This window comes from Rhinatrema bivittatum, chromosome 10 (assembly GCF_901001135.1).
Source record: "Rhinatrema bivittatum chromosome 10, aRhiBiv1.1, whole genome shotgun sequence".
Lineage (NCBI taxonomy): Eukaryota > Metazoa > Chordata > Amphibia > Gymnophiona > Rhinatrematidae > Rhinatrema > Rhinatrema bivittatum.
The window spans coordinates 85970421-85993565 of NC_042624.1; the positions used below are offsets into that span (position 1 = coordinate 85970421).

At 42.0% G+C, this 23145-nt stretch overlaps 1 protein-coding gene across 2 annotated transcripts in view; it reads left to right on the plus strand.

Moving 5' to 3' along the window:
* SYDE2 (synapse defective Rho GTPase homolog 2) overlaps positions 1–23145 on the plus strand; it is a 77024-nt gene that overhangs the window by 48430 nt on the left and 5449 nt on the right. For both annotated transcript variants that reach the window (XM_029618813.1, XM_029618812.1), the window contains exons 5-7: positions 6875–7001; positions 14562–14743; positions 15496–15727. In XM_029618813.1, coding sequence (XP_029474673.1) covers positions 6875–7001; positions 14562–14743; positions 15496–15727 — 541 coding nt within the window. The remainder of the gene's footprint in view (positions 1–6874; positions 7002–14561; positions 14744–15495; positions 15728–23145) is intronic.

The following is a 23145-nucleotide window of genomic DNA, read 5'->3' on the forward strand; positions in this document are numbered from 1 at the left end:
TGGACATAACAAATTGTAATAATCCAGCTGACTGGTCACTAGGACATGAATCACCATAGCCAAATTCTGTTTATCAAGAAAAGGTTGAATTTGGCGAATCTGGCATAATTGACAAAATACACTTTTTATTAATGCCGAAATGTGTCCCTGTAATGACACTTTTGCCTCCAGAATAACTCCCAAACTTAAGTGCATCTGTTAGGGTCAGTGTAGCCTCCGCATCAAGCACTTTCCCCTCATCTCCTCAACCACATCTGATTTTGCAGGATTAAGCTGCAATTTGGCTTTCGACAACCACTCAGCAACTGCCACTAGCCATTTGTTCAGATTACATATTTCTGATTTGATTTAACATAAGCTATCAACTGAACGTTGTCTGTATATACAGCACAATCTAACCCATAGCCTTCTATTTCAGATGCCAAAAATGGCAAATACAAGTTGAATGCAGCAGGGAACGGACTGAGCCCTATGGTTCCCCACATGTCATCAGCTTCTTACAAGAATGTTATTTATTCCATAAGACCCTCTGATATTGCTCCTGTAAGAATGAAATCAAGCACTTCAATGATGTCCCCTGAAAACCCACCTCAGTTAATCACTTCTCCAATAACCTATGATCAACAGTGTCAAGTACTGCTGATCAGTCACCCAAGTGTCCACCCCCTCATCAACCTACTTCCGAACATCAGTCAGGGCCAGCACTGCTTCAACACTGTGTCATTTTTGAAACCCCAGCTGGCAGCTATGAAGACCACCTGCTTTCCCTATAAAGTCTTGCATCTGTTGTAACACCATCCCCTCCAGGATCTTCACCGGAAATGACATTGCGCAATAATTCTGTACCAATAAAGGATTCAAATTTGGTTCCTTTAACAGAGGGCACAACACAGCTTCTTTAAGGAGTAGTGGCACCACCCTTTGATTTAAAGCTGGCTATAAAAGGAAACAAACCTAACTCCTGATTTTTCAGCAAAAACAAGGGCAATGGATCAAGTAGACATGTAGTTGCCTTCTTATTAGATACTACTTCATTCTCTTCATAAGCTGAAACTGTCCTAAACTTCTCCTCCATCCTCACAAGCTCTCCCCAAAGAATTTCTCTGCTCCTTCTGGGGTAGTTCATTCTCCTTCACTGAAGCTTTCATAGATTATGATATCTCATTATCTCCTAAAGGCTTCTTCCCTCTCCTCCCGCCCCCAACACATTATTCAGCTCTCCTTGGAAAACCTGTTTCTCCCCTATATCATTTCTTAATTATCATATCCACTGCGTCCCTCCCCCTCATTCTGTCTTTTGGATCTACAGATACCTCCTAGTATAGGACTTCTCACGAAGAGCAAATCACTGATCTTCCCTGAAAAATAATCTACAAACTTTCCACTAGATAACTCAGGTGAAAACCCATAGTCTGCTTCTAATGGGGTTGCTAGCCTCCACACCATCTGCAAAATCTTCTTAAGTTGATTTTCTGGTCAGCACAGTAGGCAGTCTTTGCCTCTGTAACTGCTTGTTTATACTTCCATTTCCATAAACCGCTATGAAAGCATGGACATTTCAAAACAGTAACTGTGTATCCTCGGGGACAACAAAACCTAACCCTTCCTGCAAACATCCCAGCCATGACTCTCTCTCTGAACTTCCAGTGAAAAATCCTAAAAAACCGATTGGTCCTTAGACTCTCTTAGTTTTTCCACATCTAGACCCTTAAGATTCCTAACGGAAACGCTTTAGAATCCTCAACCAAATCTCGTAGACGCCAGGGCAAAGGGTGAACAGTCAGCATCTCTGGAATGCCTTCTTCTCCCTCAGGGTAAAGAACTAAGTCCAATGCATGCCCTGCCCTATAGAATGCAAACCTGTATTAGTTGCTGGAAAGTCCAATCTTCCATCATATAGAAAATTATTCTTTCTCGTGACCTCCCTTTGGATTTTCAGCATGTATATTAAAGTCACCCATGGTGGTTTAGGAAAACAGAACCAGGATGAGGTGAAAGAGGATATAAATTTATCAGAACTCTTGGAGAAGTCTCCAGATACTGAAATAAAATCAAGAGCTACATTAGTTGTCCAATTTGCAGACATTTCACAAAGAGATATAATTCTTAGATTATATTTTAAACATCAGACTTTAAATTTTCATGGTTATCCTATTAGGATTTTTCCTGATGTGTCCTTAAATACTCAATTAAGAAGAAAAGAATTTCTAGTATTGAGGGAACAAGTTACACAGCGGGGAGCTAAGTTTATCTTACGTTTCCCTTGTAGATGTATTGTTCTCTATCAAAACAATAGATATATTTTAATCAGGTTGACCAGCTACGAGCTTTCCTGGACTCCTAGTCCTATAGTATGTCCTAGTATAATATGGGGGATTAAGAAAGATATGGATCAGACACATTATCTTTGAGATTTTTCTTTGGTATAATCTGCTCAAATTTCTGTCCACCAATTTCTGCAATTACTAGTGAATTATTTTTTCTAGAATGCACAGAATGTAAACTATGTTTTTGTTTAAATTTAAATGCAAGTTTCTATATACAAGTTAAGTATACAAAACTGTGTATTTCTTTTGTAAAATGGAAAGATTAATAAAAATTATATAAAAAAAAAAAACAAAAAACCACCCATGGTAAAAACTGTTACACCTTCCCATCATCACGTCTACAATTAGTTCAAGTAACTCTCCAGAGGATGCTACATCATCTGAGGGGGGACGGTATGCCAGGAGTAATTGTCCTTATTACCAGGGAACATAATGCTAAATTAGTTTACATATTTCAGCTACTTGAGCATCCTTTGTTGTAATTTTAGGGTAGTGCGGAAAATCACTGCAATTCCCCCACCTTGATTTCTGGAAAAAAAAAACCCAAGTACTCTTTTGGGGCACAGCTGGGCTAAAGTTACACTATCACCCTTCCGAACCCAAGTCTCTATAATACAAAGGATGTGCAATTGATGATATACTATAGCATCCTGCACCTGAGGCAGCTTGTTCTTAACCGATCGAGCATTCAGCAGCCCAGAGTTCACCATTTCCGTCTCCCGTCTTATAACTGGTTCAGCTCTCGTTATTTATATAGGAATCAAATGTCTTTTCCTTTCCTGACTACCCTGTTCCTCTCTCATGTTCTACCCCATGATACTTCAATAGGAAGATGCCCATCTCCATATTGTATATCAAAGTAAAAAAACATAATACAGCCACAAAAGCCAGTCACCATAAAGGAAGGGGGAGAAAAGGCAACATTCAAAACACAAAACAAATTTAAGTCTCCCTACCGCTCCCTCAAATTTATTTATTTATTTATTTATTTATTTATTTATTTATTTAAAAACTTTTATATACCGGTATTAGTATGCATACATCATACCGGTTTACAATGTAACTTTAAAGGTAGAAATTACAATGAACAGGGAGGGCGAACAAGGAGAAGTATACAAAGAGCAGGAGGTGGAGGAATTAAAGCAATAAATAAAAATAAATAAATAAAAAAAATCATCGATGATACAAATTATAATGATATCCAGAGAAGCAGTCCAGTTAACCACCAAATGTGCTTGAAGGAGCATGTCCTGTGGCATGGACAACACCTTTCAGTGCATGCCCGCCGGTGGAGGCACACCTGCACAGCCCTGCCTACGCAGGGTACTCCTTCCTGAATGACATCACCTTAGAGGGGGTGGAGCCACGGGGTTAGCATCAGGCTGGCAGCTCCACGGTCCAGTTCAATCTAGGCCTCCTTGAGGGAAAGTAGAATTTAATGGTTAGGCAGTTAAGTACTTCCACGATGTCAGTACGGTAAAATGCAGTTTACAAACAGTTAATTTAAAAACACGTACAAAAAATATTTTTACATAGTTGGCAATAAAATACAACATGCTCCCGACATCATGATCGACTGTCCCCCTTCCCCCGTTACCACCAAAAGCAAGATGGAACATCCAGGTTTTAACCTTCTCCCAAAATTTGAAGAAAAGTTGTAATGTGCTTTTAAAGTTTAGTACTAGAGAAAGCTGGGGAACACCTGGCAGCAGGTTTCAAAGGAATTGCCAAACACCTGCTTTGTGTAAAAGTGTTTGCGCACTGTGAAATCGTATCCGTCTGTGCATAATGTATCAGCCCGTCTCAGGTCAGTTATTAAGTTTAACCTGCTGTCGCACCGCGTACAGTAACGCGAGGTCGAAAGGTTGTCCCTTTCATGATCCTCCACTTAACTCAAGATGAAAGAGTCTCTGATAAAGCATTAATTTTCAGTGACCCAAATTAAAATGTCAGGCGTAGACAGGAAGTGAACTTGTGCACCCCGGGGGTCAAAGCAAGGGCAAATAATGGAGGCCAAGAGGTAAACCCGATGTACAGTTTATCCATCTGTAATGTAACAACGGCGGCATTGTTCCCCCTTTCCCTCGCTCCTGGAGCTCCCACCCGTACATGAAATGCTGGCCAGACCTTCCACCTGAAGGATCTCTGGTCTGATTCAGTTGTAACCTGTGTGCAAATCTACTTTAGAAGAGAGGTGTTAGATGAATGCAATTCTACCTGATGGCGTAAAATTGGTAGGACGTTCTTCTGTATGGTGTGAATTAAAGGGACAAGCCATCAAGAAGCGCCCTTTTAGCTAAGACAGAAGTTGGAAAGTGCGTTTTTTGTTTTCTGGATTATTGTTCTGGCTAGCATGAAGTAGAAAATATGTTAAAATTTAGAATTTTTGAGGCAGGCGTTTGGTAGCTAAAGCTTCCAAGGATCTTGACTGGCCAGTGAATCAATTGCAGCAGAGCCAAAATTCAAAGCCTTGTCTTCTGCTGCCGGCCCGGTAGCACAGGAGGGAGCCAGAGTCCTGACACTTCAAGCTGAGAGCAGCCATGGCTGTCCCTAGTGCCCCTGCTCCCTTCTCCTCTGCTTTAAACTGTCTGGTAGCAGCTTAGTATACAGGACTACAGCATTTTAAAAGAAATCCTGTCCGTTTAATCAGACTGCACTGTCAGTAATATAGAAAAGTCTCAGGTAGGCAGGTAAAGAGCTTAGGCTCACAAACAGACTTACCAGTGGAAGTTCACTTAAGGAGCAATTTTGGGTACCCAGGAAAGTAGGCTAGGCTGAAATGATCCATGAAGATGTAGTGACATCCTGAGATCTGGAGCACATACTCTCAAGGAGGAAATACAATTTTGTTTTTACAGTCCTCTTCTTCCATGCCTCTGTTACCTCCCCGACAGCAATCAAGCTCCTGCTGAGTCTGCCCAGGAGTTATGAAGTCCTGTAGTAACAGCCTTCTAGGCACTCAGAGAGTCAAAGGGCAGTGCCTGGCATCTCCTAATCACCCCGAAAATAGCTTAATACAAAGTCAGTGTTGCTTTTCATATACTTTCACAGAGCATTTCAACATTTGCTAGCTGTTTGGGGATGATGTAATAAGGCCCCCCCCCCCCCCCCCACTGGAGTGTAAAATTCAGTGGTGCGGGGTTGTCTATTGAGATCTCTTCTCCCACCAACAACATAGACTATTTTTTTGTTGTTAATTTTAGATGCCTAACTTCACCCTCCCCCTTAGTCAGAAAAATACATACCCCCCACCCACCCCGTTCCCCCTAGTGCACTTATGGTTATCCCTGGTGGTTTAATGTTGAAGGCCAGAGCGCCCCCTATTTTCCAGGGCTGACGCCATATTCAAAATGGTGCCTGCCAGCCTCAAGCGCCCCTTTGCCCTTGACATGTGACAGAGGCAATGGAGTGGTTGAGGCTGACCACCAATTGAATATGGTGTCAGCCCAGAGCAATAGGGGCTGCTCGGATGTCACCCATACACTGGAAGCTAATGTTACTTTTACAGAAATGCCAGTTCCCCAACAACGTGAAACTAGTTGTGGTAATAATCACAAGCCAGTCTGAAATTTCAGTTACCGGTAATCTATCTGATCAGCAAAATCATTGTCATGGCATGCTCTATTTAATGGTGCACTGTCTGTACCAGATGAGTTTCTTAAAAACATCAGTCTTATTCAAGTTTTACATGCAAGGAAGAACAGTGAAAACTGGCTGTGAGCAAACCCTGCCTTTAGAAAAACATGCAAATCTCTTTGGGCCTGATTCACTGGTATGCTCAGCGAGCGTGGGTGTCCCCAGTTTGGATGGGTAATGCAAGCCCTTTAAGGACTGTCGATTTCTTCACCTTAACCTCAAAAGCTGTGCTTTAGGGCCACTTCATAGGATCTCTGTATATGCCAGGAAGCTGAAAGATAATGTTTGAGAGGGAGTAAATTTATATTTCACTATAAAACCTTACACCTATAGTGACATAGATAAGAGCAGAAAATTCTTTTACTGATTTCTTCCTTGATAAAGTGCTAGTCGTCTCCTCTTAACTGGAACGCTCAGCTTACTCCATTTTATTTCCTATTTCTGATAATTTGACTGTATAACGTTTACAAAGCAGGCTGCACCCAGTTTTGACACGTGTGGAAGGACTGAACGGGAGGACATTTTGACCCAACGCTCTGCCGATGGCGTGTAAGAGCTGTGAGCTGCTAGAAGTTGATTTCTGGCAAATGTCATGTCGGCTCTGCATTGGTGGGGGGGGGGACAAGACAGGAATTGCATCCATGGAAACAGCCGATAAGAGGCAGTTAGCCATTATCAAAGATTATTTACAGCTGTGTGCTTGTTTAAAGAACATGGAGTGACTACGGCAAAAACACGCTTGTGCTGCTAATTGGTGCAGGCGAGGCCTCCTGCACTGAAACCAGAGTTGCTTTCTTATCAGATGGAGTCTGTAACAGTTTTGACTTGACGTTGTAATGAATGCCTTTGTTGAGGGGCTGGCATTCTACCCTGCTTCCATCTCACAGCTTTGCTCTGATTTGATTTTCCAGGTGGTAGGCCTGTACCGATTATGTGGCTCGGCCGCAGTGAAGAAAGAGCTCCGTGAGGCATTTGAAAGAGATAGCAAGGCGGTCAGCCTGTGTGAGAGCCTGTACCCAGATATAAACGTGATTACAGGTAAATAAGCTGCACGCCTCAGGCCAGAGAGAGGCAAAGTGCATTAAAATGTCTCCTCTTGGCTGACAGTGGCACTGCGGATGAAAGGACCTTGACCAGAATTTTTCAGAGGGTGGGGCATATCAAGCCAATAACATCAAAGCCGTTGTGCATGTGTGAGAATCTTGCGTTTTGTAAAATTTCATTATCCAGTTTGCAAGTGTTAGAGGAGAAATCCTGTGTCCAACATATTCCCTTTTCTTCAGGGAACTGGAGGACATTTTGACCAAACGTTCTTCCTCAGCCCATTCTGGTGATGGATTCCCCACGTTCAGCTCCCCAGGGGTAAAATGCTCCGTGTTTGTCCATAAGCCATCACGGTGCATTTAATTACTAATACAGCTGTGATGGTTTGTTTTTTTTCTGTAACCATCCCCCCTCCCCCTTCCCAGGTTCTGTTGATCAGTATTTTGCTTTGTAAATAATATAAACCTGGTCATTACTTATTAACCAAATCACTGGAAGAGCAGCACGCAGTACAATTCCAAGAGCTTACACCGTGTCTCCATAATTTCCAGGAGCAGCTTTTGTAGCACTTGGTTTTCTTTCTTTCGCTTGCATGTGAAGGACTGCCCTGAAATATGGAATCTGAGGAATGGTGCTAAATTGGTTTACGCCTTATCTGGACGTCAACCACAGGCCATGATAGGACTTGGTAGATCTGCTTGGTGTCCACATGTTACCGATGTCCCCCAGGGATCAGCACATTCAGCTTCATTATTTAACATCTACATTTCGCTGATACACAAGCTGTTGGCTGGCCTCTGGGGCATCATCTGTATGCTGATGACATACAATTTCATGTGGAAATGGATCTTCCTGGGAAGAAACATCTTCTGTTGTGTCTTGTTGTGTTTCCTATTTGAGACAATAGTTGACACATAATAAGCTGGCTTTAAACCTTGCAAAAACTGAAATGTTCATACTTCAACATGGAAGTTCTCTAGAGAATATTCCAGAGTGAAAAATATGTCAATACAGTCATCTTCACACGTCAAGAGCTTGGGTGTGATTGATTCTTCTCTGTCTTTTAAGAATCAAATCAGTGCTATTACTTGCTTAGGCTTTTAGAAGCTACACGTCCTGCCTGGTTTAAAGCCCTTATCGAGTGCTGTTGATTTTCAGGAAGTGGTGCAGGCAAGTTTTATGCCAGTTCTGGATTACTTTAATTCATTATACATCGGCATGCCTGCCTCGACATCTAGAGCCCTACAATTGTTACAGAATGCAGCTGCAAGGCTCATTTCTGGGAGGTCACTGAGTGAGCATATTTCGCCAGTTCTGCAGGAGCTTCGTTGGCTACTGATTCAGTTCAGAATTATGTTAAAGATGGTTGCGCTTGTGCATAAATTGCTGGCATCTGATTCCTGCCCTTGGGTCAGTGTGCGTCTTCGTATTTACAATCTAAGTCATGAAGTACGTTCATCCCAAAGGGGCCTGCTAGAGGTTCCGACAGAGCGTCAAGCTCAGCTAGCAAAAATAAGAGAATGAGCATTCTCTGTCGCTGCTCTGATCCTATAGAACTCACTTCCTTATGAACTGCACATGATTAACTGTACAAAGTTGTTTAAAGTGGTTAAAAACCTATTTTTTTTTCACTTAGGTTATGAGTTATGACATGACTGGGTTAGGCTAATGTAACCTGAGAAATGTTTCTGATTTTGAGCAATTATTTCATTGCATCGCGAGGCTATCTCTGTCTGAAGGAATGTATGTTTGTTGTTGTTTTTGTTCACCGCCCAGAGCGTCAGTAAGGACACTTCATAAATACCAATAAATGCTAAGCTAATACTTTGACTAGCAGAAGATTCTTCACAGTCCTCCTATTTATTTCAAGGGCTCAGTTCAAACGTTTTTACTCACTGTAAGCTTTGGTGAATGGTAAATGTTACATGAGGCAGTTTTGACGCCTAACGTTTGTGGCTCACCGAGTGGCAGAGGTTAAGTAAGCCTAAAGGATATTGCACAGTGTGGTTTTGGCAGCAGGCTCATAGTGACGGTGTTGCATCATGTCTGCTTTCATCCATGTGAATTCACATCTCAGGGTGAAACATGTAATACACTTAACAGGCCAGTTGATCTGAAAAATGAGAAATTAATGAGGTGGATGGCAGGTTTTGCTTGCTCTCTGACCTTGTTCGTGGCGGTGTGGAGGGGACAGTATTGCAGCAGTGAGCTAGCAGCCCAGACAGCAAACTTTAGATTCCTAAAAATAAGTGCTCTCTCTCACGGGACTAATTCAGCGAAAGGCTTAACCAAGGTCAAAGAGTACTCCACGGCTCCTAAACTATTTCTTTCTCTGGGGATTAACCAGAAGAAAGTCCTTTAGGGGGAAATGAAAATAATGTCCCTGACCTTTTCTGTTTGTTATTATCTGGCTGTTAATGGAGAGCTGTTTTCTGCAGTATCTGTGAATAACTTATGTGGGGATGGGTGGGATGGGTCTTGCTTATTTTTCTTGGGTTTGGGTTTGTCAGGTTGTCTATTTGTTAATTTGTTATTTATTGGATTGGGAGACTCGTGTTATCCTGGGGATGGTTGGGGAAGTTTGGGACAGGGGGGATGTTTTGAGGATTATTATCTTGTATTTATCTTTGTATGTATATGCTGTTAATGCTTTTTATTATTTATGAATTGTATTTTGAAATGTTTTGACTGTAAGCTGCTTTGGGTAGCCTTGCCAGACTGAAAGGGTGTGGTGTTAAGTGTACATAAAAATAGATGAACTTGGCCATCCCGGCTAAAATGTGAAAGCAGTCGGATAAGATGCCTCATTTTGTTTTCCCGCTGCAGATGAAAGGTTGTCCTTGGAGATACTTACATTGCTTCCACAAATGTTACAGAGCCCTCCTATAAGTAATGATTTGATCTCATATTGGGCAAATGGGAAAAAAATGTTTGCCTAGGGGAACCATATCTACAACTGGGTCATAAAATCATCTACCTTTTTTTTTTTTTTTTGTCTGTAAAGCAGAGTTTCAGCCAAAATGGTCTACCATAGAAATGTAATGCTGACTTGTAGTTCTTCACCAGTGAGGCGTTTTTCATTTGTTAGTGCTTCAGGCTCCGTAACAGCATCAGTAGTGTATGCAAGTGCCCGGCCGCTGAAAGAGTTCTGCTAACATGTGACAATTTGCCCATCTGCTATACAAACCAAGGCCCCCAGTTCCCTGAGGTAGATTCGGTGATAAGGGTTAGAAAATTTCTATAGTACAATTCTTTTTAGATTTGCTATAAATTAGCCGAAGTTTTTAGATTGTTCGATATTCCTGCTTCGTCCAAAAAAAAAATAAAAAAGCCAGTTTTTATAGAAAAACTTTCCTGCTAGCACTGCAAGCATTTTCAAAACCTGCAAATTAGCACTTCCTGGCCTCTGATCTTGCAGTGCATAAGATCAGCAGCCAGGAAGTGCCAGCCTGAAAAGTTCTGAAAATTTCTTGGTGCCTGCATTAACAATGTAGAGCAATTGGCAGCGGAGAGACAGGTTTCGCCTGCTTGAAGCCTGGAGAAAGCATTGGTAGGGAGAGTGGACCAGGATGTCTTTTGTTCCAGCTCTGAAAAGGGCTCAGTTAGGCAGGTTTGCTGATGGCGGAAAAGGCTGGTTGGCAGTTTTTGCGCTGTGTCCTGCAGTTGGAGGGATGTTGCACACTGTGCACCTTATAGGGAGCATTGCTTAGGAAGAAAGGAGAGTGCGGTGGTTATGTGACGGGGGATGTTTTCTAGGAATTTTCTCAATTTACCAGTTATGTATGCCGTGTAATTTTCTCAATTTACCAGTTTTGCCGTGTAATAAGACCCACGGCAAAACAGGCGCTAGTTATGAGCACGGGTTTTGATCACCATGCACGGCTGAAGCTGCTGCTTCCACGGGATATATAAAAAAAAAAATTATGCAAATGATTTGCACGCAGAAATCCACGGACGTACAGAAAAAATGCACGTACCTAAGCGTGGTAAGGACCTAGGTAATAAGCATCCGCGCTCAAAACCCGAGTCGATAATTTGCGCATAAAAGCGAGCGAACGGGTCTCCATGTTAAGTGAAAGTATGACCCTGGAAAGTATTTTTAATATTTGAAATAACTGTGCTGCAGAAAACAGGGCAAATATTTTCATGGATGCTAATTCACAATGGCATAGCAGCGAGATTGGTGCCCAACTGAGCACCAATCTGGATGCTCGGGTGACAATATAGGCACTCAGCCAGGAGCGAATATGGACGCTCTGGTGCCCAGAAAGGTGCCAAGCTAAGCTGGCCACTCGGACGCTGTGATAGGCGCTCAGCTGGGTGATTTTCAGGATGCTCAGATGCTGACATAGGCTCCCCCAACACTTAACTCGTGCCTTGACCATAGCGGTAGAAAACCCACGTTAAAAAACCCGCGCTAGCATTGGCAGGGCTCCCTGCACTGCCTATGATTAACTAATTGCCTCTTTTGCATGCCATTAGCATGCATTTGCGCAGGGTAAACCGTGGGTCTGTAAGCGTGTTCATTCGTGCTTTTTTTCCCCCGCACACAAAACTATTATTACAGTCCTCGTAGAGGGCTTTGCACTGGAAAACGCGTGTACAAATGCGCGAACGAGCACAAACCCGCGGCAGCTTCAAAACACCTTACTACATGGGCCCCATACTGTTTATGTTTTAGGATTTGGCTCACAGGGGAGGGGTTCAGCGTAGCCATGCTGAAATACAACTTTAAAGGAAACCCATCGATAGTGAGCTGCTGCCAGCACTTGCTTTAGGAATCCGATTATACGTATCTTGTTGTTTCTTCTCTCGCTGTGGTCCCACGGAAGAAAAATCTGTCCTAAGTGCTTGATCACAGCAAGCTAAATATTTTGTTTCATAGCAGAATTGTTTTGAGCTCTTCCTTCTAAGAGTTTTCAGAGACGGTATTTGGGGAAAAAACCCAAAACATTTCTCCTGAAGTATTTGCCTTTTCACAATCCTTAGTGATGGAGTTCATTTTATGGCCGGGTCCAGGGCAGATTTCTCAGTAGGCATATTGACTTTGCAACAAGTCTTGCTTCATTGAGGTCCGAGCGCAGATGGTATTTCTGTCGTGCTTTGGGGATTAGCCATGTATTTATTTGGCAGAGGCATACTTGTTTCTAACATTCTAAGACTTTCCTGTAACTTCTTGCTTGTAATCACTTTGCCACCTTTTTTACCCGTGTGGCTAGAGGGCAACCCGTGTTCCCAAGGTCTCATTGACAAATGCCAGTCTGAGGAACTTGAAAATCCTAAACGGGCTTGTGGTCTGAAGGATGTCTTTGGGATGCCTGCTCCTCGGTTTTGAAGTTGAAAATGTGCACTTTGGAATTTATTTTACAAGTAAAAGCACATTTTATAAGATATAAAAGTGAAAACTAGATGCAGAGAAATTCAAGAAGGGCACCAGATCATTTGTGAAGGGGTAGCAGTGGTTTGTGGGTTACTTGTCGCCCGGTTCTGTTATGAATTTCTCTTTTCTCTTTGGTGCCTGGCAAGTGTCTGCATCATTTCCAAGAAGATCTCTGGAGCAGTTTGTTTTTCATAAACAGGTCTAAACAGTGCTGACCTTGTTTTGGGCATGTGGGGAAAAACCTGTAAGCATTCAGGTTAAGCAGTTTCTGGTTAATAAATGACTTCCTATACTAAGAGTATTTTGAAGTGTGTTTATTCTCGTCCTTCTGCAGGTGTGGGTTGCTCACACATTTATTAACCAGAATAGCTAGGATTCTTGTTGGAGTTTGAGGGAGGTAATTCTGAAAAATCATTTTGGCCGAAAGAATTTTGATGTTGGGTAGAATTTGACTTTTTGTCAGATCAGTGATCTTTGTAAAGTGTTAATATTTATACAGTGCTGACCATGTGACAGTGGGGTCTGTGCATTTTTCTGTGCAGGTCTGTTTTCAGAGCAGGAGTTTGGAGGCACTGTACAATAGACTATATTCATAGAAACATTCTATTCTTACAGAATTTTATTTTATATTTTTGCAGAAGTGTCATTCCTTCTGCAATGAGTATTGTATTCCCAGTGGGGTTACCTAGCATATTGCACTGCTTCTCAATCTCAGCCAAAAGAACAAAAAAAAAAGACCACCCTTCCCTCATAGCTCAGGCCTTCCACTGTGATCTGAGCCACAATGAAGCACAGAATCAGAAATAAAGATCACCTTTGTTTAGGCCAAGATCCTTAGGAAAAGAAGCTCATAAACACCTCCAGTATACAGAAAACATCCTCTGACTCCTTCATTTTGATTTTCAATGGCAACTATGTTCAGCTATCTCAGCCTGGACTCTACATTAAAGCCTCACTTTTTTGGGTTTTTTTGCAGTAAGCTGGCCATGCCTTCTGTTTTATCTTTTGTGTTGTGTCCTGAATCTGCAATTAAGTTGAGGCTTGGCTACTGAAATCTGTAAGTCAGCATACCAAACAGCATGACAGGGTGATTAGTTGACCTGCTTGTATCTACTTAGGAGATATCTAATAAAGGGATCTGTAAAGCCATAATTATGAAACCACTTTCTCCCAGTGATCAGTCAGGAGAAAATCCTAATCCCCCTGCTATTATGTTTTGTTTATACTGTTGAGGTTACCGTAGGGCAGCCTGAGTTTTCCCTTTCTGTTCTCTAATGTAATATAAGGTTTTTGGAGGCGATCAGAATATGGTAGAAGGTTGGGAGAGATATGAACGAGACAGCATTAAACTAGCACAGGCAAGCAACAGAGAGATTTCAAAAGGCCAGCTAGCCAACATGGACTTGAAGTAGATGTTGTGATAAGTTGTTGTCTTGGGCTGTGTATTTGCACATTTGCTGCATATGTAGTCGTCATACTCCATGTACTTTTGTTTTGGGTTCTTAGATATTTATATAGTTTCACAATGCACAAAATTTAAGCCAGTAGATGCCTCTCTTTTTTATTTTTTTATTTCTTGCATCAGGATGGGGACTCTAATGGGGTCTGAGCTTTCAGCTTCTCTCTAAGACCTCAATCAAGAATCATGGAGCAGCCAGAGGTCTAGAGCCTAAAGGAAGACTGAGATCTTCCGTAGAGGAGACCATTTTTTCAAAACGTGTTCCCTTCAAATAAGGTTCGGATGTACATCTAGATTTGAAAATAGGTATTGGAAATGGGGTAAAAGCTTCCAGTATATCTGGGTCCAAAACAGGTTTCTGCTCCCTTACTCTAAAATTGTTCCAACTCCCCTATTTTGAAATATTGCTGTTAACAAGCCCGAGGAGAGAGCAGAGGAGGTGAGGAGGAAGGAGGAAAGCTACTCTACCGATAATCAGCTAAGAGACCCGGGACTTGCAGCGCCAGCTTGCAATTTCGACGGCCGACTCACAGCTGATCTGCTGACGTCAGGGGGCGGACCCAGCCGAGAGGAAGCAGGAAGCCCCATGTTTTAATAATTATGATCTACTTCAATACGTTCTTATTTTTCTTGCAGCATTTGAAAACATTTCTATTGCTCATTTTCTAGGCGATGAAATATTAGCTAACTCTCCATTTTTTTTTCCATCTTGAAGGTGTTCTCAAGGATTATTTAAGAGAATTACCCTCTCCTTTGATTACAAAACAGTTGTATGACGCAGTGTTAAATGCCATGATTAAAAAGCCTTTGAAAATGACTGCAAATGGCTGTGAGAATGACGTTCGTGCCGTAGAGTTCACCGTTGGACTTCTGGACTGCCTGCCAGAGGTGGAGAAGGTAAGCATCTCCTTTTGAGTCGGATTCTTCCCACAAGCCCACGGGAAGCGCATTCACTAAGAGAGCTTTAAATGGCTGTTGCTTCCTTGTGGTAACATTTTGGTTACCCCTGCAGAGAGCGTCTCTGTTCAGTTTGCAAACATGAGCCCACCTTGGTTCATTTAAGGAAACATGTTTACAGTCTCAGGCAAGTAGTATTGTTTCGCCTAAATTATAAAAAAAAAAAAAAAGAAAGTGAAGTACTGTTCTACTTTAGTTATACTTGCCTCATTTTATTTTTTGAGGACATTTCTTTCTTCCAAGCAAATAACTTTCAAAACCTGTTCACGTCTTTCTTAAAAATTAAAGTGGTAGTCATTCACTTCCAGAACAATCCACAAGAATGCTTCGAAACTTGTGCTAGTGGAATTGGTTTGCAGGGGTTGTGGCTTCCTACAGATGGCCTCTGCTAAGCACTGGGAAGATTTGCTGTTGATCTGAAAGAGTAAATGGAAAATGTTTTTGTAAATATTTTCCTTTAGTTTGTGGCTGGCTCCCCAGGAGAAAAATAAGAGCCTTAACTGTTTAATGCTGTTTATTTGGAAAGAGTTTGTACTTAACAATGCTTTTATTTCATGCTCCAGCTCCATTTTTCAATTGTCCATCAGTTCTCTTTTCTTTGATAGTATTACCAAATAATACTAGCTGCTTTTACTATTTACATCTGGCTAAAGGAATGCATGGTGTTAAATGAACCTGCTTTTTCTTTGCAGGCCACCCTGAAGATGCTACTGGATCATCTGAAGCTGGTAGCGTCTTACCATGCAGTAAATAAGATGACCTGCCAGAATTTAGCTGTATGCTTTGGGCCTGTGCTGTTGAGCCAGAGGCAGGAGACCTCCAGTCATAACAAGAGAGTCTTTACAGATTCGGAAGAGCTTGCTAGTGCCCTGGATTTCAAAAAACATATAGAGGTGCTCCATTATTTGCTGCAACTGTGGCCAGGTAATAAAGCAGCTAAAAAGCTCCCCCTTCCCCGTCTTCAGTCACACTTAGACAAAGCCGCATACAAGTTCAGGGACTCATGGTATAACCCTGCTGAAACGTTACAGGAGGGCCCCCAGAGAGCGCTGTACGAGTTGGCGCACATGGGATCTCCCCATTTGAAAATTGTTACTTATGAAATCCCCCAACTTACAAGTAAAACCAAATCAGAACATGTCGCAGATTATTAAATCTTCTGCTGTTTTCAAGTGCTAAATCTTTGGTTTTAAGAAGAAGCCAGCAGAGAGTGAGTCAAAACCACCCATCTAAAAAGTCACACTGTGTGTGTAACTCTGTAGTGCGCATTCCTTCAGGCATGTGGCTGTGAAGGTCGAATCTATCAGTGCACGTAAGCATGCTTAAGCAAATGACTGTATTCAGGTCAGTACCAAACCAAGTTTTGTGTCCATGGAAATCGTGTTTGATTTTCTTTGGGAGTTTTTTTTAATATAGATTGCCTGAAATCAGCTACACTAGCACAAATGGGCCAAGAGTGCTGTTTTTCTGAGGGTGGTCTTACACATTACTTGATTACATTTCAACTTCAGTTGTTTGAAATCCACCCCCCCCCCCCAAAAAAAAAAGAACAGAGGCAGATCTGCTGCCAAGTATCTTTTGATGCCAGTTAGTTTCCAACATGAATATCAGACCCCCCGCTGGAAGGTTTGTTTTAGATTCCCCTCTCCCTCTTGCTTCACTGTGGAGCATCTGGCTGGTGCTTGAACTGGGGCCTGGCCATTGTTGTCAGGGCTAATTCCAGCCTCCACAAAAAAAAAAAAATGCACCCTGCAGTTTTGCATTGACTGGGATAGTCAAGTAAACATCAACCCCCCCACTTATCAGTAGAAGCAGATACACCCAAAACCTGCAGACTATTCTATATTATTGAATTACTTTTTTTAAAGGCTGCTTTGCTCCAAACTCCTGTGTTCTGCCACTGTCCAGAGCAAAGCAACTTCATATATTTTATTTATTTATTTATTTAACAGTTTTTTATACCGACCTTCATAGTAAATAACCATATCGGATCGGTTTACAATATAACAAGGGAATAACTGGAGTAGCAATTCAAGTAAAATGACAGATAACAATGGTAGGAATAAGTCAAAGTTACAATCAACAGGGAGAGAGAACTTGGAAGCTTACAACAAGCTGGAAGGAAGAAAGGCCGGTAATAAATAAGTAGTGTTACCATAGAACGTACGAGTTAACAGCTTAAACGGTGCTTTGTCCTTACTTAAAGTGGTGCATTGCCTTAGTTGATAGAAAAATCAGTTTAAGTTGAATGTCTTGACAATAATTTCCCTAATTCTGGCCCTGATGTAATAAGGTATGCTAGGCTGTCTACATGTCAGTGTGTGGTTCTGCGCACATTTTTGTACACGGAACTTCTGATGTAGCAAGGAATTTTATGCATAAAATATGCACAGAGCTTGGCGCTCCTCCATGCAGAGCCCATGTTAATCAAAGCATTAACTATTATTCCCCAGCGCAGAGAAGTGCAGAGGCTTAGCCATGGTTTCTGCACATAAAAGTTGTACATACAAAACATGAGGTGGGAGCATAAGTTGTGCTTCTAAACACTGTGTGCATAAAGCATACGAGTTAAAATCTGTGCTTATGGTTTTGTGCACAGAAAACATGCTTTCTGCACATAAATCCCCTGAATATCTTTCCCAACTTCTACCCTCCTACATCCAAACAAGGGAACTTTTAACCTCCGAACAGGCCTTTCTATCCTCCCCTCTACTGGCTTCAGCCAGCTTAACATGCACAAGACTACGCTAAAATATGAAACAAGTTACCTTTAATGCTGCAAAGAGAAATTTACTACCTCACCCTTCAGAAAAAAAAGTCAAAGTTTGGTTGTTTAACCAAGCCTTGTCTTAGACTCCACAGCAGGGACTCATCCTTGTCCACCGGAGATCGTCCTGACCGTGAATCTCACAAAGTTCACGCACTTCTGGGCTACTTCTGTCCAAATGATACTTAATATCTGTCACACCACTGATGTTTGACTTCTTAACTATCTGTATGCAATTTATACCCACTGTACCCGCTTCCTTACTCCTACCCAGTGTATCCACTTCTTGCATATATTTACTAGAAATCTCTCTCATAACGGTATACTACCTGTATATATTCATTACTTGCATATGTACTCAATGTAATGAACTTGGGCCTACCTTTAAGAAACAAACAGAATATCAAATACTTATAAATAAATAAAATCTGAGTACCAGCTAGAGCATTAACCATGGTTTGGGCAAATATCAGGCAGGTCAGGCCATATCGCCTCCAGTTTCCTCTTAATAAATGGTCAGATGCTTTCAGCTTGAGACTTGACCTCCAATTATTCATTGAGGAAGAACTGAGGCCATAGGAAGGATTGTCATAGGTTGCCCAGGGTTTTCTCAGTGTGCATCTATTTCTGGAAACAAAGCTCTGAAACAGAGAAACGTGACAGCAGCAAACGACTGTATGGCCCATCTACTCTGCCCATTCACCCAGCTAATTTAGATTTATAAAGAAGTATTTCTTCCTGGATCTACGATTCCTTGTTCCAGAGCCTCCTCTCCATTGAAAGAGACCCACCTCCTGAGTATGGAAATCTTGGAGATATTTACATTTCTCTATCGTATCTCTTCTATCTTGCCTTTCTTCCTGGTTATACATGTCCAGATTTGTTAAGTCTGTCCCCATATGCTTTCGATCATATGACCAGTGACCAATTTAGTAGCCATCCTCTGGACCAACTCTGCAGTCTCCAGAATTGTACAAAATATTCCAAATGAAGTCTTATCAGGACCTACACAGGGGCAATATCACTTCCCTTTTCTTGCTAACTATTCCTCTCCCTTTGCAGCCGAGCATCTTTCTGGCTTTTACTGTCACTTTATCCACCTGTTTGCCACTTTAAGGTCATCTGATACAATCACTCCCAGATCCTGCTCTTCTTTTGTGCTTAAAAGAATTGAATGCCAATGCTGTACCTCTGCCTTGGGTTTTTGCAGCTTAAATGCTTACATCTGCATTTTTAAGCATTAAATCTTAGCTGCCAGATCATAGACCATTTCTCAAGCTTTGTTGTATCTCTTTTCATATTTTCCATATCTCTCTTTTGCAGATTTTGGTATCATCAGCAAAAAGACAAATCTTTCCCAACAATCCTTCTGCGATATCGCTGGTCCAAGGTCCAATATTTAAGGCACACTGGTAGTATTGCCTCCTTCCTGGAGTGAACTCCTTTTACTCCTTTGTCACATCTCGCTCACCAGATTCTAACCGAGTCAGACATTCTAAAGTCCATACTAAGAGTGCTCAATTTATTTATAGGTCTTCTACGCGGAATCATTTAAAAGTCCTTGCTGAAATCCAAGTACAGTACATCTAGCTCTGTCCCTTGATCCAACTCCAGTCATCCAATCAAAGAAATTAATCAGGGTCGTCTGATAAGATTTACCTCTGGTAAAACCATGCTGCCTTGGATCTTGCAGTCCATTGGATTCCAAAAATTGCACTACCCACAGTTTTAGCAGCGATTCCATTAATTTGCTTACCACAGAGGTCAGACTAATCATTCTGTAGTTCCCAGCCTCTTCCTTACTTTCACTTTTATAAATAGGAACCCCATCTGCCCATCTCCAGAACTATTCCTGATTCTAAAAAAGCCAGCGGAGCTGCCAGAGTTTATCTTAGTACCCTTGAATGCATCCCATCTGGCCCCATTGCCTTATCTAGTTTAAATTTAGTTAGTTCATCACAAACATCTTTTTCTGAAAATCAAATGAGGTTTGTGTTTTGTTTTATAAGGTCCTGCTCCTGGCCTTATCTCAGTGAACATGAACAGAAATATTTGTTAAGCAATTTTGCTTTTTCCTCATCAGCCTCTACATATTCCTCCCCACCTCTGAGTCTCACAGTGCCATTTTTCCACTTCCTTCTGTCATTAACATATCTAAACAAAAAAGCTGTCCCGTTTTACCATATTTGGTATGTTTTTTCTTCCATAAGGATTTTTGAATTCATGACTCATTTTCCAGCTTTTCCAGATATGTCACCTGTCTTCCTCTTTCTGCGATCTCTTGAAGTTTATGACTGTTAACCATAGTGGCCTCTTTTTCCCCTTTCATTTATTTACTTAACTAACAAAAAGGTTAGTTGTCCTTATTATACCTCCTTTTAGTTTTGCCCACTGCTCTTCTGCTTGCCCTAGATTTTCCCATCCAGTTAATGATTCCATCATATACACTCCCATTTTAACCAAATTAGTTTTCCTGAAGTCTAGGGCCCTCACCCTCATGTCCTATGCTCTAATACTGAACCACACCATCTAGTAATCACTGGATCTCAGATGATCATCCACTACATTAGAGATACTGTCTCCATTGGTAAGAACCAGGCCCAGTGATGCCTCCTCCCCATGTGTTTCATTACTAATTGATAAAACAGTTCTCTCTGCAAAGAATCCAGGATCTCCCTGCTTCTAGAAGACACTACAACTGGGATGTCCCAATCAACTATCCCCTAGCAATATCGCCTCCCCTTTCATAGCAATATTGCCTCCCTTTTCATAGCAATATTACCTCCCTTTTCATAGCAATTTTGTGAATATTCTCCAAAAAAATCTCTGTCCATTTCTTCTGTCTGTAAAGGAGGACTGTATTATACCAATATAAACTGATGTTCCATCCCCTTTTTCCAGATTAACCCATAGTGCCTCCTTATCTTGTAAACCTAGCAATTTTTTTGCTTTAATATTTTTTTTATATACAATACAATGCTTCCTCCCTTCCTTCCTGAATAGATTGTGGCCCAATATAACTATATCCTAGTCATAAGAACATAAGAAATTGCCATGCTAGGTCAGACCAAGGGTCCATCAAGCCCAGCATCCCGTTTCCAACAGAGGCCAAACCAGGCCACAAGAACCTGGCAATTACCCAAACACTAAGAAGATCCCATGCCACTGATGCAATTAATAGCCGTGGCTATTCCCTAAGTAAATTTGATTAATAGCCGTTAATGGACTTCTCCTCCAAGAACTTATCCAAACCTTTTTTGAACCCAGCTACACTAACCACATCATCTGGCAACAAATTCCAGAGCTTTATTGTGTGTTGAGTGAAAAATAATTTTCTCCGATTAGTCTTAAATGTGCTATTTATTTATTTATTTTGTTTTTTTATATACCGACATTCTTGTAGAAATTACAAATCACACCAGTTTCCAGAGAACATGGTTTTTCATGTACCATATCTCCATAACAGCCACTACATCCAAGTCGGTTTCTTCTATGACTGCCTCTAGATCCAGGACTTTATTTCCCACACTATGAGCATTAGTGTACATAGCTTTCCAGATGTTGTTCTCTTTTTCTCATTCCTATACATATGTTTAATGTTTTACTTATCCGAGGACTTGCACTTATCTCACTCATCCCCAACCATCCTAGTTTAAAGCCCTCCTCAGCAGGTTTGCCAATCTGGGTTGAAAGACATTGCACCCCTTCCTCATTTGGTGGTCCCCATCTCTGCACAGCAGTCCTTGAAACATCATTCCATGGTCCAGGAAGCTGAAATACTCTTGTTGCCACTATCTGTTAAGAAGGTGGACCCTTGGACCGAGACAAGGTTGACGCTATCTGCAGGGAGGAGCCCTGCAGGTCCTCATTGTCGGCGAGCAGTATTGGTCGGCACGGAGACCCACAGGACCTTCACCAATACCAGCCCACGTTCCACGCAGGTTGAGCCCTTGGGTGTCAAGGCCGGCTGGACTTAGGTGCAGGTCTCCGGTGACAAGGATTCCCACGACAGACAGTAGGCGAAAGAAGAATCAAGGCGCTCCAAGGGTCTGGGCAGGCAGCTAGCAATAGAGTCCAGCAGACGAGGCAAAGGTCGCTGTAGGTGGCAATCAAGCAAGTCCAGGAAACATACCAAAGGTCAAGACAGGCGGTGAACAGGCAGAGTCCAGAGGAGATCTGAGGTCAAAGCCAAGAATCAATCCAGGGGAAGACGAGACATAGGGCAGGAATACAGAGTCAGGTAACCAACTACTCACACAGAGTTTGACCTATTGCAGAGGCCAGGTCCAAGGGCAGGGACTGGCCTTAAATAGTCCCAGAGTGCTGATGTCATTGACTAGGGCTGCAGAGATTTTCCCGCCGTGGGCTCTTTAAATGATGAAGAGAGGCACACGTGCCTAAGGAGGTGCCAACAGGTGCAGGAAGTCAGCAGCGGTGGCTTCGGGTCATGAAGAGGAAGTGTGGTAGCGGGTGAAAGAGGCCGACCACAAGTGCTGAAGGTCAGTGGCATGAGCAGTGACTTCGGGCTGCGAGGAGGGAGTTCGGTGTCAGCAGGAGGTGAATGAGACCGGCTGTGGAGCTCCACAGCCAGTGAGCAGCCATTGATTCATCTCCAGAATTTGAGCTTCCTTGAGTATTGTGTGCAGTTCTGGTCGCCTCATCTCAAAAAAGACATAGAGGACATAGAACTGGTACAGAGAAGGGCAGCAAAAATGATAAAGGAGATGGAAAAGCTCCCTTATGGAGAGAGACTAAACAGAGTAGGGTTCTTTAGCATGGAAAAAAGATGACTGAGGGGGATATGATTTAAGATTTATAAAATCATGGGTGGAGTGCAACATTTAAATCAGAAATGGTTATTTACCTTTTCAAACAACACTAGGACTAAGGGTCACTCAATGAAACTAGCAACCGGCAGTTTTAAAACATATCAAAGGAAGTATTTTTTCACTGAGCGTACAATCAAGCTATGAAATCTCTTGGGAAAGAATGTGGTCAAGGCAACTAACAGCGGGTTTCAAAAGAGGATTGGACAAGTTCCTGAAGGAAAAGTCCATAAACAGTTATTAGCCAGGTAGAGTTGGGAAAAGCCAGTGCTTATCCCTGGGAGTGAGATACAAGAAATAGATCAGCACTTGGGGATCTGATGAGTACTTGTGACCTGGACTGGCCTCTGTCGGAGACAGAATACTGGGCTTGATGGTCCCTGTTCTGCCCAGCATGGGTGCTGCTTAAGTTCTTATGTGGTTGTGAGATATGTTTCCTTGCAGAGACCGAGGGTGATACTGTTCTAGTTACCTTTCAAGCTCTCGGGCATGTCTTGTGGCAGAGCAAGGATGTAGACCTTGTGTTTCATCTCCAAGAGGATGTATGAAAATGGTGACAAGGCAGGGCAATACAGAGATGAGAACAAAAGGATTAAGGCTGCTAGCATGGAAAGTTCATGTGCTTATTTCTTTCCTTTCTCTTTCTTCCACAACTGGCCTGAATTGAGGAAACTGGGTGACTTGCTTGCTACCATTTATTTTCTTAAGAAAACCATGTGGGTCTATAATGATTTGGTTTGGATAAGGTC